Source organism: Sycon ciliatum, chromosome 1 (assembly GCF_964019385.1).
Source record: "Sycon ciliatum chromosome 1, ocSycCili1.1, whole genome shotgun sequence".
Classification (NCBI taxonomy): domain Eukaryota; kingdom Metazoa; phylum Porifera; class Calcarea; order Leucosolenida; family Sycettidae; genus Sycon; species Sycon ciliatum.
In genome coordinates this window covers 3101928-3116303 of record NC_088643.1, presented here as the reverse complement: position 1 = coordinate 3116303, position 14376 = coordinate 3101928, and the positions used below count along the sequence as shown (strand labels likewise).

Sequence of the window (14376 nt, the reverse complement as noted above, 5' to 3'; positions counted from 1 at the left end):
AATCCCCTCGCAGTGCACCATCCCACTGGAAAACAAAATGCAGCAGTACAACCGTACATGGGAACAGGGGAATCCCCTCGCAGTGCACCATCCCACTGGAAAACAAAATGCAGCAGCACAACCGTACATGGGAACAGGGGAATCCCCTCGCAGTGCACCACCCCACTGGAAAGCAAAATGCAGAAGCACAACCGTACATGGGAACAGGGGAATCCCCTCGCAGTGCACCACCCCACTGGAAAACAAAATGCAGAAGCACAACCGTACATAGGAACAGGGAAATCCCCTCGCAGTGCACCACCCCACTGGAAAACAAAATGCAGAAGCACAACCGTACATGGGAACAGGGAAATTCCCTCGCAGTGCACCACCCCACTGGAAAACAAAATGCAGAAGCACAACCGTACATGGGAACAGGGAAATCCCCTCGCAGTGCACCCCACTGGAACGCAGTCTCTTCTTAGGGCGCGTTCAGACTGGCGTAAAAAAACAAGCGGAATGTGAAAGTTGTCAAGGTGAATCGCTCACGTGACGTTCCCGCCAGCGTAAACACGGAAAAGGTTTCCCACCACTCTGCAGGCCAGTGGAATGCAGATTCCGGCGGAACGCGGAGCGCTTTTGATATCCTTGCAGCACATGTTCCGTCTTTTCGTTTTATTTCAGCCTCTACTCTTGCAGTCTGGCTGCATGCTTTTGAGTTTTGACTTCTAGACTGCCAACTTCTCCCATCATGCCGAAATCTTTGTTCGACTCAGCAATGGAGAGGGAGTTCATGGAGCTGTACGTGGTGATTTTTGCGGGCCGCTCTGCAGGCAAAACGTAACTGCGAACGAGAAGCATACTCTGATCGCGGAGCGGATGAATGCCACCCAAGCACCAAACACTCCGGACATAGTATTCTTTCCGTCGACAAGCACAAGCAAAAGCACAATGATCCAGTATCTCAACAGACTGAATTAGTTTATTTTGATATCCAACTCAAACTGAGTCAACTCAAATTTTTCAAATGTCGAAGCTTCACATGTACTGGCCATTCCAGCGGGATACACGTGCAGTGTGATTGCGATTCCCGGGATCACGCTGCAGCTTTCCGGCGGCTATTCACGCCAGTCTGAACGCGCCCTTACCGGCAGGCTGGAGAATGTTTTGGTGCTGCTGCTTAAGCCAGAGCCACTTGAGAACTTGCCACAGCTCAGATGGCCCGTCTCCGCTTCACAGTGGACAATGTGGTGACCTGTGCAAGTGAAGTGAGAGGAATAGAAACTATAGGGGCTTCTCTCTCTCTCTCTCTCTCTCTCTCTCTCTCTCTCTCTCTCTCTCTCTCTCTCTCTCTCTCTCTCTCTCTCTCCAGTGTCTCTGCGTGCTAGACGTCTGCTTTCCAAGGCCCGTGCTCTAGCCCGTATGCACACACGCGTGAGCACACACACACATTATACAAACAACACACTTAAAAACAAGACATTGGACACGTGAACATACACACAACACACTTAAAAACATGTACACGTGAGCTTACACACACACATGCACACACGCACATGTACACATACCCACGCACACGTCCTATACCCCGTATTACAGCACAGATATGAACAAAATACCCGCCGTCGAGCTTGCTATCTCCAGGAGTGCCGCCCACGCTAGCACCGTCTCGCCCTTCCACAGCTGTCCCTAGAGTACTAGCCCAGCCATTTGGCCAGGACCTACATCCTATGTTGGTATGCCGGTATCCCAGCCCCAGCGTATAATTAGACGACCTTGAAAGGAACACCACGCCTGCACAATCATTATCCCATACAGCAAGCGAACAGCTGGACCTGATCACACTCTGGTAAGAGCTTCTGAACACGCAACTCAGAGGGATGCATGAAAGGTTATTATTTTGGTCTCTGTTGTTTGCCGTAGTGTGGTGGTCTCTGCCTTAGCTAGGGCATAGAGCACTATGTGCAGTAGGTACCCAGCGGCGGATCCAGCGATCTCTACAGGGGGGGTTTCCAGTATAGTCAAAACTGAATAGCTCATACACATACAATGGACATGCATATGGTTGCCATTAGTACATTTACGCAATTTAGGGGGTTCCGGAGAACCCCTGGAACCCCTCCTGGAGCCGCCCCTGGACACTTTGTTTACGGTGGGCTCTGCTTTAGCTAGGACATAGAGGCTTTATTAGAGCACTATGCTGTCCCCGGGGAAAATTGCGGAAAAAAATCGCAAAAAACGCGGGGGAAAACGCGGCATAATATGGCATAATTTGCGGTGAATTTGCGGTAAATATGCGGTAAATATGCGGTGAATAATATTGATGTGCGGCAATTTTCAGTGAGTATGTAGTGAAATCAATCAGTTACAAGTCTCTGGTGTCAGCACTGGTCATATTGAGTAAAAAGCCGCCACGATGAGACGTTGCTGACCGAACAGTGCACTGTGTGTGCGTGTGGTGCAACAAAAAAGTTCAAAAAACGCGGGAAAATTGCGGAAAACGCGGTCTTTTAAAAAATCGCAAAAAACGCGGAAAAAAACGCGGCCGCGGAATCGCAATTTTCCCCGGGGACAGACTATGTGCAGCATATACCCTGAACACTTTGTCTATCGTGGGTTCAGCCCCAGCACTATGTGCGGCATGTACCCTAGACACTTTGTCTATGGTGGGCTCTGCCTTAGCTAGGGCATAGAGCACTATGTGCAGCATATACCCTGGACACTTTGTCTATAGTGGGTTCAGCCCCAGCACTATGTGCGGCATGTACCCTAGACACTTTGTCTACGGTGGGCTCTGCCTTAGCTAGGGCATAGAGCACTATGTGCAGCATATACCCTGGACACTTTGTCTATAGTGGGTTCAGCCCCAGCACTATGTGCGGCATGTACCCTAGACACTTTGTCTACAGTGGGCTTTGCCTTAGCTAGGGCATAGAGCACTATGTGCAGCATGTACCCCAGACACTTTGTCTACGGTGGGCTCTGCCTTAGCTAGGGCATACAGCACTATGTGCAGCATGTAGGTCTACCCTGGACATTTTGCCTATGGTGGGTTCTGCCATAGCACTACTAGCATGTGCAGCAGTACCCTAGACACTTTGTCTACTTCAAAAGTGCATGTGCATGCTGGCATGTTGTAGACATTCGTATGACGCCTCACCTCCAGACAGCCAGATCAAATCAGAAATTTGATGTTTGGTTTTCACTGACGACAAACTGTTGGATATGTTAGACAAGGACCACACCTTCAATTCATCGCACCCACTGGCGAAAATACTAGACATGTCGCTGCGTTGCTGAAGTGTCACCTGCACTGCAGAATCGTCACAATGCTGCACTCAGAGTGCAATATTTCAAAAGACTACCGGCGTGGGGTCGCCTGTGCTCTCATATCAGTAAATAAAACGACGACAGACCTGATATGAGACGTTCATGAACTGTTACTTCAAACCAAGGAGTAGTAAAATACCTCCTAGCCCTGAGCTTGCTGGCCTGGGTCAATCCAGAAACAATAATAATAATAATTATTATTATTATTCTATTCGCGAAAATACATTTTCTGACACGAAAATATTTTCCTGGATAGCGCGCCAATTTTTCAAGGAGAAACGCGGGGATCCCCATGGCAATGCCCATGCACACATCCTAGCGAAATGGCGTGCTAAAGTTCCGCTAAGTGCGCTAGACAGTAGACTGCATGCACTAGCCACTACGCAGTGCAGCACTGGCATACCGGGCCGCGGCCCGCGGGTACGCGCATGCATGCAGGTAAGATTTCTCTGCGTGACGAAAGGAATCTTTTTTTACCTTGAGAATGAGAAAAAAAGCTGTGTGTTTTGTTTTTGTCAAGTGTTTGTTGATTTCAGTTCAGATACTTTTTCAGCTCACGAGCCTGTCTTTGGGGAGAGTTCAGAGAGGAGTCGTTCCGTCACTGTGATTCTTTCAATTACTCGTTCAGGATAGTATTACTTTGGTGAGGAACAGCATGCCTCCTAAGAAGGGGGCCGGTGGCCCCAGCAAGAAAACTGTTGAGAAAAAGAAAGAGAAAGTTGTCGAGGACAAGACATTCGGTCTCAAGAACAAGAAAGGCAAAAAGCAACAGGACTTCATCAAGAATGTAACTTCGCAAGTGAAGTATGGAAATCAGGGAACTGCGAAGAGGGAGCAGGATGAGCGCGAGAAGAGAGAAAAGAAGAAGGAGCTGGAAAAGAAGAAAGCTGAGGAGGCCTCACTGTTCAAGCCAGTTCAGTCGCAGAAGATTTCTGCTGGTGCAGATCCTAAATCCGTGCTTTGTGCATTCTTCAAGCAGGGCACGTGCAAGAAGGGCGACAAATGCAAGTTCTCGCACGACCCGTCTGTGGAGCGCCGAGGTGAGAAACGCAGCCTGTATGTGGATGAGCGTGGTGAACTGGAGAATGACACGATGGACAAGTGGGACCAGGAGAAACTAGAGGAGGTGGTCAGTAAGAAGCACGGCAAGGACGGCCCGAAGCCCACCGACATTGTCTGCAAGCACTTCCTTGACGCCATCGACAAGAACCTTTACGGCTGGTTCTGGTCGTGCCCGGGTGGCGGAGAAAAATGCCACTATCGTCACGCGCTGCCGCCTGGCTTTGTGCTGAAGAAAGACCAGAAGAAAGCAGCGAAGCAGGATCAGATCACTATCGAGGAGCTCGTAGAGACGGAACGGTCGCAGCTGGGCTCCAACTTGACTAAGATCACGCTGGATACCTTCATGGAATGGAAGAAGCGCAAGCTCGCCGAGAAGAAGATCACTCTGGCGAAGGAGCTTGCCAAGAAGAAGTCCGACTTCAAGGCTGGAAGAGCTCTTGGCGTGAGCGGTCGAGAAATGTTCATGTTCAACCCGGAACTTGTAGGTGGCGATGACGACGGTGCTGAGGAAGTCTACACTCGCCGGAGGGAAAACGATGACGACAATGACGAAGAGGCCAGCGGTGCATGCGCAGCCGCAGGAGCCGCGTCGGCAGTTAGCGAGGGCCCATCGTATGATCTGACGAACATTGGTGCCGTAGCAGATACTCCGGCGCCTGTCAAACCTCTCGACAATGGAGACTCCGCAGCAGCAGCGGCGGCGGCGGCGGCAGCAGCAGATGCTGTCGTTGTCGATGAAGATCTCTTTGGCGACGAGGATATTGGCGACTTAGACCTTGGTGACTTAGATGATGATGAAGATGAAGATATGGACAGCTGAGTTTGATGTGTTTGTCTCTAGCTGTTGTTTTGATTTGTTGAGATGCAGATTCAGTAGTTGCCCCACTGTCCATATCCCCTAACCGAGTTCTGTGTTTCTTCTCCCCTTCGTGAATGTGGGCTGGTAGTTGTGCGTGTGTGCCAGGGCCTCTGCGCGCGAGGTAGCGGATGCGTGCGTCTGTTCATGTGAGTTTGCTTGTGCATGCTTCTTTGGCCCGGTATCTGTTGCTTCTAGAGATGTGCCTGATGTGTATCTTCTATACAGATGTAATTATATGTTCGTGGCGGCGGCGGCGTGAACGTATATTTTATATAATTCTGTCTCCCTCTGGGGCGCACTGTCTCTCTCTTTTTTTTTTGGCTTGTTGGTACTGGTTTCTCTCCAGCCAATGCTAGGCTATGCTTGTACAAATACGCTGCTGTAGTTTGCCGTGATGTGTGCCCTTTGCTCATAGTATGCTCTTTGCTGTGTGCCGCTTGATGCTGGTCGCTTTCTCTTTGTTGTACATCGCTGTGTGCTGTGTTTCCCCCCCTGATAATCAACCTCATGACGTCATGTGTCACTTTTGCAGTGCACTGCCATACCCGTTGTTTTATAAATTATGATTATATTTTTCTTTTTCCGGCTCTTTTTTCTTTTCCTTTTTAAAGCTATAGGGGAAGCGGTAGAATTGGATGGCACGCTTTTTTTGCTGGACAGCTATCAAAGTGTTGTGTACTAGCCTTTCTTGCTAGCATGAGATCTTATTTCGCCATTCATGCTGGGCCAGACAGTCAAAACCTATCATCATTTAATTTTGGCCTTTGCAATATTCACAGGTGTGCAACTCGTGATGTCATGCAATGTTGGTACAGAGCTGATCATTGAAGTTCGCTGCCATTGATTTGTTTTAACTACCCAACACTGGACAGCACGCTCGGGAGTTGGATGTGACGATGGGCAACAATAGTTCACTGGCCAGTGATATACTGCAGTGCGTAGTGTGCACTAGCATGGTCTAACAACCGTTTGCGAGCATATCTGATTATCACCAGACCTTTCCTTGTTGATATTTGCTTCCCTGGAGATAACTTTGTCAATGCTGGCACTGGATAACCGGCCACTGCCATGCGGTAGCCTTGGGTAAAGTTGACTTTTTCCTCTTGGATACTGCAACAGTGCTGGTAACTTATATGTTGGGAATCTGACCCTGCTGGGCCGATTTCAGTTGGTTTCCGAGAACGCTTATTATAGATGCGGGTTAGGTGATATTGGATGAGATCCTATGTAGTTACATGTTTCTGTAAAGTTGGGATGACCGCTTGTTGCTTTTTGTCAATCATGCACTACTATCACATACTGCTCGTATATGCATTATTATTCTGTTTCCCCTCAAAGTGCAATGGGTCTGATGGTAACACTCACAGTTCAAACTACATGTACATTGCCAGTCCTGGCCAGAGAAATGCGACCCATATAAATAAATGAATTGGAAAGGCTTCCTGTCTGAAGCCTTTCCATACTGGTACTCGATGTTCCAGTTTTGTGACACGAGAATGGCACGAGAATTAGTGTACCGCTGAGTGTACCGCTATACACATGGTCGACACGTAGTCGACACGTTGTTGATACTTTTTTGACACGTGACCCCGTCAACGGTCTGCTTTGTGCCAATGCCACTCGGTAAACGCCGATGTCGCGTACGACAAAGACGACTATCCCGTACGCGAAATAGTTGAGAACTGAATGACGTGAACCTGACGGCAAGGACAACTGCGAGGAGGCCCCTTTCGGTACCCCTGACGGGAAGGAGAACTGCAGAAGTCGACGAAGTCGAACGAGGAGGCCCCTTTTCCGTACCCCATACTGCAAAGTGCCATTGATGGATACCTTTTGCACCTGGAACGACCCCTTAAACGCTGTCGCGGCGACTATCCCGTACGCGAAATAGTTGAGAACTGCTGACGTGGACCTTTTGCACCTGGAACGGCCCCGTAAACGCTGTCGTGTCGGCGGAGTGAATGTGCAGGGTACTAGGGTGAAAAGAATTGCTGCAAAGACGACCCCTCTACTACAAGTAGCCTCTAGGCCTTTGCCTTTGGAGACATCGTTGGCGAACTGAATGCGCAGGGCGAAAAGAATTGCTGCAAAGACGTCCGCTCTAGGCCTTTGGAGACATCGTGGGAACTCCTTCCGGTACTATACAAACTGCTGACGTGGCCGTGGACATGTACATGGAGAGTCATGGTGGGACTTCATGTACATGGATACATGGTGGGAATTCCTTCCGGCACTCCCGTACCGCAAAGCCAACGGTGCCGGTGGGGAAGGAGAAGTGCAGACGTGCAGGAAGACGAACGAGGAGGAACCAGGACGAGCGAGCAATGGCAGGACTAGCTGGACCGTAAGTAATAGCTGAATTGTGCATGACAACTTGACACCCATGCGGCACTCGCCACTTGCCACTGCATATTTCTTGTCCACTAACAATGTCTCTCCTCTGCCCCCTGTGTGTCCACGGCCCTGTTTCTGAATTGGCCCGATGAATCGAATGTCTTCCGCAACTGGAACGGCCCCGTGAACGCTGTCGCGTCGGCGACTGAATGCGCAGGAGGGAAAATATTGCCGCGAAGACGTCTCCTCTAGACGACGGTAAGGCACCCCATTGATATGTTGCCAGTGTGTGCCAGGGTATCGCGCGATGGTGAATGAGGAATGATGAAGGGTACGGTGGGACTGTAGACCTGTTACCTTCTACTAACACGTTATCAGGTGGAGAGCGTATTGTAGTCACTCTCTCTATTCCTGTACTTCATTACGTTTAAGGTGTCCGTATAACTTCTCAAAAAAATTTAATGGTCCACAGTCGTGTCGGAAGGGTACGGTGGGACTGTAGACATGTTACCTTCTAACACGTTATCAGGTGGAGAGTGTCTTGTACTCACGTTATCACTATGTCAGGTCGAGAGCGTATTGTAGTCACTCTCTCTATTCCTGTACTTCATTACGTTTCAGGTGTACGTATAACTTTTCCAAAAAATGTAATGGTTCACGTCTTCAGATAGAGAGCGTATTGCACCCACTGTCTAGTCTCTGTAGTGCTTTGAGATTTTGTTGATCGAACATGAAATGGATACACAGACAAAGCTAGGCCAAGTACATGGCGAGATGTCGCCAGAAGAACGTCTTCAGGTAGAGAGCGTATTGCACCCACTGTCTAGTCGATTTTGTGGATCGCACATGAAATGGATACACAGACAAAGCAGGCCAAGTACATGAGAGAGTGGAAGATGTGCAGATCGACACGGCCTGCGGGTACTTCATTAAAGTTACCCGTGACATAACTAGGATAAAAGTTAATCACTGCAAAACATTGCCAAGTATGTGAGCACTTGGGACTTGACAGAAGAGTGCATGGGCGACGTTGACAAAACATACCGCGGTGACTGTCACTATCATGACAGCAGGGCACATCGCACGCAGCATCGCAGATCGTGTCGAATTGCGCATCATAATATTGCAAAATTGCTCCTGTGCATGCAAGTGGATTTCATTGCACTTCTCAGTTTGGGAAATGCTCGATTATGACAATTCTCCGTGTGAGTGCACTACTGCCACTAGCCCTGAACAGACATGTAGGTGAACCGTTTGTGGTGTCTCATAGCCTACCTCACGACCTTCTGCTTTCTTTCTTCATCACTTGTATCTTGCAGGTATATCATCCCGTGACGACCACATTGAAGTCTGAATTTGAAGTGTGAAGATGCTTCAGCAACCACATCGTACTTTTCCATTGCTTTCATTGTGCTTCTACTGTGCATGTGTGTAACTTGTGGGGTAAACATGTGATGACATTGTATGCTGGCGACACGGTCAGATGTTCATGCGTCTAACGTACACCTGCATGTTATGCATTGAAAAGGGTTTGCCACTTGCGATCCTGGGACGAGTATCAGGTCCGCTTTGTCCTGTGTGGGCTGTATCAGATTGCTGTTCACTTCTCTATCTGTTGGATATGTGACTTTCTGCAAGTTTCTGGTGTATGATGGCCACGTCCTTGCTTGTCACTTTGTATGATACAGTCGTCCCTCTCTAATCCGGCACTTTATAATCCAGCACCCTCGATAAACCAGCACAATTTTCAGTAGCCAAAATGTCCTCTTCATGCACATTGCAGCAGTAAATCAGATTTGTTAATCCAGCACCCTCCCTAATCCAGCAGATTTTCGTGGCACAAATGGTGCCGGATTATAGAGGGACCACTGTATTACATTCTGTATTCGCTGCTTCCATGGCATGGTCTGCAAACTGCAATCCTTGGGCAAATGTCATGTTTGCTATGTTGTGCTTTGGCCGTCAGCTTGTCTACACGCTGTAGTTGAATTATTTTTGTTTCACAACTGACTTCCTCAAGTACGGTGGCCACTGCATTGCATGGCATTATACATGAAGAATTTCCTGTTTGTGCCGTGTGCATGTGCGTATGTGTGCGTGGCCACGTGTGTGTGCCGTGTGCATACACATGTTTGTGTATCTGTGTGCGGGGTAGCGAGGCGGGGAGGGCTGGTATGTATCAGTGTGTTATTGCAGTCGCATGGCTACGTACAGTACATCGCACGCGTGGTCATCATGTTTACCTTCGGGGTTGGGGTGGGGAGGGAACGGAAAAAGAGCTGAAATTATCCATATAAAAATCGCTCTGTGAGCGGTTCTGAAAAACCTTTACTGGTACTGCCCCGTCGTAAAAGTAAGAAATTAGAACTGGCCCATTGTCCCCCCAAACGCGAACTGATCCACCTAAATCGCGAATGACGGGACCCGAACGCACCAGTAGCACGAGGTTCCTACCTGTGGATGCAGTTGGGGACGTTGGTCCGGACCATAGGCCATGTACTGTACTAGCGGTAAGCTTCCCTATCAAAATAATAAATTCTACTACTACTACTGGTGTTACCCTATGCCGTGATCCTGTGCCCTCCCGACCTCGTGCTACTGGTGCGTTCGGGTCCCGTCATTCGCGATTTAGGTGGATCAGTTCGCGTTTGGGGGGACAATGGGCCAGTTCTAATTTCTTACTTTTACGACGGGGCAGTACCAGTAAAGGTTTTTCAGAACCGCTCACAGAGCGATTTTTATATGGATAGTAATTACACGGAGAGGGGGCCCCCCGGGGCTACGCGACCCTAGCATGCACCGCACACACCACCCTGCGCACTGTGACTTGACGCGGCGTTACTTTATTCATGAGGGCGGATTTCTCTGGCCACAGCTGTAGGACTGCAGAGCAAGGGATATAAGTATAACTGTGGCTGTGGGTCTGCTTGAGTCACGCAAGCTGCACCCTATTTACAGTCAAACTCCGAGGCAAGCAAGATACTAAAGACTGCAGCTTGACGCTGAGTCTCTGCAGGCCGCCCTGTGGAGCCCTGTTCAGCTGAAATGCGCTAGATTAGATTTGCAATCCTAGCTAGGCTAAAGACAGTGAAAACCGTGCCATTGAACATTTTTCTTGTCTACAACTAAAAAGACAGGACCAAAAGTTGACAACATGTCATGTTATCCGTTGTTTTCTTTTCTTGTCTGGTAACTGTAAACAGTGAAAAATTAATACTAAAACAGATCATAAAATTAATAAGCTACTAAAACATATCGAACAAAACGGCAAATTAGTCAAATTCAATGGAAATGAGTCGGACAGTCTCTCAGTCAGTGGAAAAGTGGAAATTACTCATTCCAACCGGTCGAATTGATTCATTCGCTCTCCTAAAATGAGTAAAATACTGGGAAAGCCTAAACAGAACCCTTGGCCTAGTCTAAAAGAGAAAATCATTGAGGAAAACCAGACCTTGTAGTGGCCCACACTAGGTAAAAAAGGGAACGAGGACCGTATGAAAATTGAACAAGCAAAGTCACGGACAATACTCAATAGTTGTGACAACTCCACTACGTAAGCAATATCCTTGGGTGGCAAGACTTAGTCCCGCTGGTTTTCATCTTGACCAAAGTAGAAGTGGATCTTTTATTTCACCGCTGATTCCACAAACGTGCGGCCAATGAATGCCTGCATGTGTGTGTGTGTGTGTGTGTGTGTGTGTGTGTGTGTGTGTGTGTGTGGGTGTGTGTGTGTGTGTGTGAGCGATCTCTCAACTCTCTGCCTTTCTCTTGCCAGGATCAGTCCAGGTGACATGCATCTTGGCTAAAGCATAAGGAAATGTTTAAAAAAATTATTTGGCCATGGACTCCACAAACGCTCTGCTGAGGAATGCCTGCTTATCTTCCGTTATGTCAACTCTCTCAAGAGTCATGCCCGAGAATGGCGCATCAAAAGTCACTTTATACATGACCTTGAGCGGATCAGCCTCCGCGATGTGTTTATCAAGCCAGGCGAAGAAATCACAGGCAAAGTTCAGGCACACACTTGCTTTCCAGAACCGCTCGCAGATTCCGTGCACCTCCATGGTCTTGTAGGTCCGGAGGCTACGGACAATGCCGTCATCATCCCGTAAACCAAACACGATGGTCGGCACGCCTACACTATAGCATTGTGCCCAGGTTCGCATAAGCTTGTGACGATGAAACGACTGCTCCTGCCGTGCGTCAGCAAAGCGCCGGTTGGTCTTAAGCTCCACGTAATTCGACGGCGGTGACTCATGGGAACCCTCCAGCTCGCCATCCACCTCTGCCGCCATTAAGAGCGTATAGCTAGCCAGCTGTGCGCGTACCACCGTTGCGAACCCCGCAGCGTTATTCGGCCGGCTCTTCTTCTCTACTTCAGGATCAATGTGCGAGGTTAGGAACGACTCGAAGCTGTAGCCCCAGTAAGTCATTTTCTCATGGTCAACAGTGCGCTCATGCATCCTGCCCGTTCCAAAGTCCTTATCATCACAGAGGTAAATCGTGTTCTGAAAGCGGCACACACTGAGGCGCCACGGCGTCGAGAATTTCGTCTCGTACGGAGCAGTCAGGATACGAGTCATCATGCCGCGGAACATGACAAAGTTCGTGTTGAGTGCAGATGCTTTCGCCGGTGGTGTGTCATCTTTCTTAAACCGGTCCAGCACCTTTCCCTCGGCCATGATCCAGTCTAAGATCGGATTGATGCCTTCCTTTCCCACCTTTTCCTCATCTCTCCATTGAAACTCTTCAAAACCGTTGTTCAAATCCCAGTTGACCTCACGGCATTCATTGGCTTGGGGCAACCTGCAGCGACGAGCTTCTCTCCGATCCATAAAGACTGTGCGCTGATCATCCTGGGAGAAATGTCCAATCTCAGTGGGTTGTTTGTAGTACGGGTACTGGCTGCGGTAGTACTTGGCCCTGTCAACACCAAGCACACGTACTTCCTGAGGCTCTGCCTCCATTTCAAAAGGGTTCCTTTCAGAATTAAATCTGCAAGCATCAAATCAAGCAGAAATGGAGGACACACACATTTCGCCAAAGTTAGTTCTGGTCACTTACAATATGCAGCCGTCACGATCGACGAAGAAGTGATAAGCTTGGGGGCCGGGGTTTCTAAAAATTCAATTATTTTTAAAATATTAATTTTTTGAAAGAGATGGAGCTGACAAGATCAATGATCATGCGCTGCATGTAATGATTCAGTCATGACTGATGAGAGATCGTGAATCGTGATCGTGTCATGTGACTCATGTGCTAGAGTCGATCGTCAGTCTCGTCACTCGTCAGAGTGGTCACATCGCCGGTGACATAGTACGGAGCATCAGCAAATCGAATATTCGAATGAAATTCGAGAATCGTCACGAAAAGCACTCAATACGGAGCATCAGCAAATCGAATTTTCGATTTGATTATTCGAATGGCAAAGAGAAAATCAGACCGAAAATTCGAATGAAAAAGAGGTTCAGCATGTAGCGCAGTCCAGTATTTTCGAATCGAGTTCAATTTTCTAGCCTGAGTACAATTTGTTGTTGAGGACTGGGATTTTGAGATGTGCAATGGCTGCGTTTGTTGCAGAGCAAGTCGATTTGTTGGATTCGCTTCTCTTTTGGGAGCAGGAGGCATATACCGCGCGCGGCTGGTAGGTACTAGGTGGTAGGCACCGGCGGATTATGCCGGCATAATTATTGGCATAATTTGGTGGTTGAAAATTTGGAGCATAATTTGGCATCCTCTCGGAGGTAGGAGCATAACTACACGATTATACCACAGTTTTAGTATGTAGGCTACACAATTGTGTACAATGCACTTGATCAGTGCTGGTGGTCTGCATGGCAAAGGGTTCGGAGGTCATGCAGATAGTGTTTTCAATGAAAGGCAGGGTAGAAATCATGGCAATACATTATTGTATGCTCGAACTCGTCTTCTTCAAAGTTCTTTCTCATGCTGACACAGTACATGTAGCAGAAGATGCGAGTGAATCAGCCTTTATCAGGTATCCCGGGGCGGACGAGATAGTGGCGGGTAGTCCGCAAAACTCCGTGTACAACATGTACATGTACATGTACATTGTACATTACATTTCTACATTATGCATGTTAAGAAGTCATGACAAGTCTGGATTTTAGCAGCCATGATATGACTGCAGGCTACGGATATTGCTCTAAATTGATGTATAGTTGATGCTCGGTCATGATGGAAGGAGAAGTGAAGCTACGGGAGAGATCTGAGTATTTGCAGGAGGAGGCCCAGGGTGACATCGGATGGAGGAGTATGATTATTACGAAGACAGTTGAACATGATTATCTTCAAAGGTAACTCAAACTACAATGTAATTTGGCAATGAAATAATATTTTTACTGAAGTACAAAAGAAATCAAGTAATGAATAGAAGAATTATTGTTTTCTCTTTTCCATGTTCACCTCTTTATACATGCATGGACACCTTGATATGGGGATACTCATGGACATGTATTTTGTTGTACTTATGGCCATTTGCAGCTTGCAAGTACGAAAAAAGTCACAATTTCCCGAACTTTGATGCTCCATAAGTACAACAAAGTGAATATATATCCCGGGTGCCAAAGCATAATAGAGAGGTTAAGTTTCACGTAAAAGTCTTACGTCCGTGAACTTTTACGTCAAAAAGTGAAAAAACACGCGTAAAATTTGACGTGTTTTACGTGAGTTGACTGTCCACCACGTAAGTTCATGACGAGAGTTTTTGGAAGTTTCGCTTGGTTATCCCCACCGAATTTGTGTGAGTTTCCGGAATTTTATCGAGATTTATCAAGTTTGTTGGAAGA

The 14376-nt window shown here is 47.9% G+C and overlaps 3 protein-coding genes across 3 annotated transcripts in view; 1 reads left to right on the top strand and 2 right to left on the bottom strand.

The window, feature by feature from the left end:
* LOC135809978 (mucin-19-like) overlaps window positions 1–3492 on the bottom strand; it is a 16061-nt gene extending 12569 nt beyond the window's left edge. The window contains exons 1-2 of the mRNA XM_065323433.1: window positions 3143–3492; window positions 1128–1234 (exon numbers count right to left, since the gene is read on the bottom strand). Of these exons, the coding sequence (XP_065179505.1) occupies window positions 1128–1234; window positions 3143–3266 (231 nt within the window). The 5' untranslated portion in view covers window positions 3267–3492. The remainder of the gene's footprint in view (window positions 1–1127; window positions 1235–3142) is intronic.
* Window positions 3493–3818: 326 nt separating this feature from the next.
* On the top strand, window positions 3819–6102 carry LOC135809968 (zinc finger CCCH domain-containing protein 15-like). The gene has a single exon (XM_065323422.1). It carries the CDS (start codon window positions 3968–3970, stop codon window positions 5192–5194), a length of 1227 nt encoding a protein of 408 aa, XP_065179494.1. The 5' UTR covers window positions 3819–3967; the 3' UTR covers window positions 5195–6102.
* A 4622-nt stretch (window positions 6103–10724) lies between these two features.
* LOC135809958 (decapping and exoribonuclease protein-like) lies at window positions 10725–12679 on the bottom strand. Its single transcript, XM_065323411.1, has one exon. The coding sequence runs from the start codon at window positions 12532–12534 to the stop codon at window positions 11398–11400; it is 1137 nt and encodes a 378-aa protein (XP_065179483.1). The 5' UTR covers window positions 12535–12679; the 3' UTR covers window positions 10725–11397.
* Between the last annotated feature and the right edge of the window lie 1697 nt (window positions 12680–14376).

Bases quoted from the DNA above. Each gene is read 5' to 3' on its own strand.
- LOC135809968 (XM_065323422.1), top strand. From the start codon at position 3,968: ATGCCTCCTAAGAAGGGGGCCGGTGGCCCCAGCAAGAAAACTGTTGAG.
- LOC135809958 (XM_065323411.1), bottom strand. From the start codon at position 12,534: ATGGAGGCAGAGCCTCAGGAAGTACGTGTGCTTGGTGTTGACAGGGCC.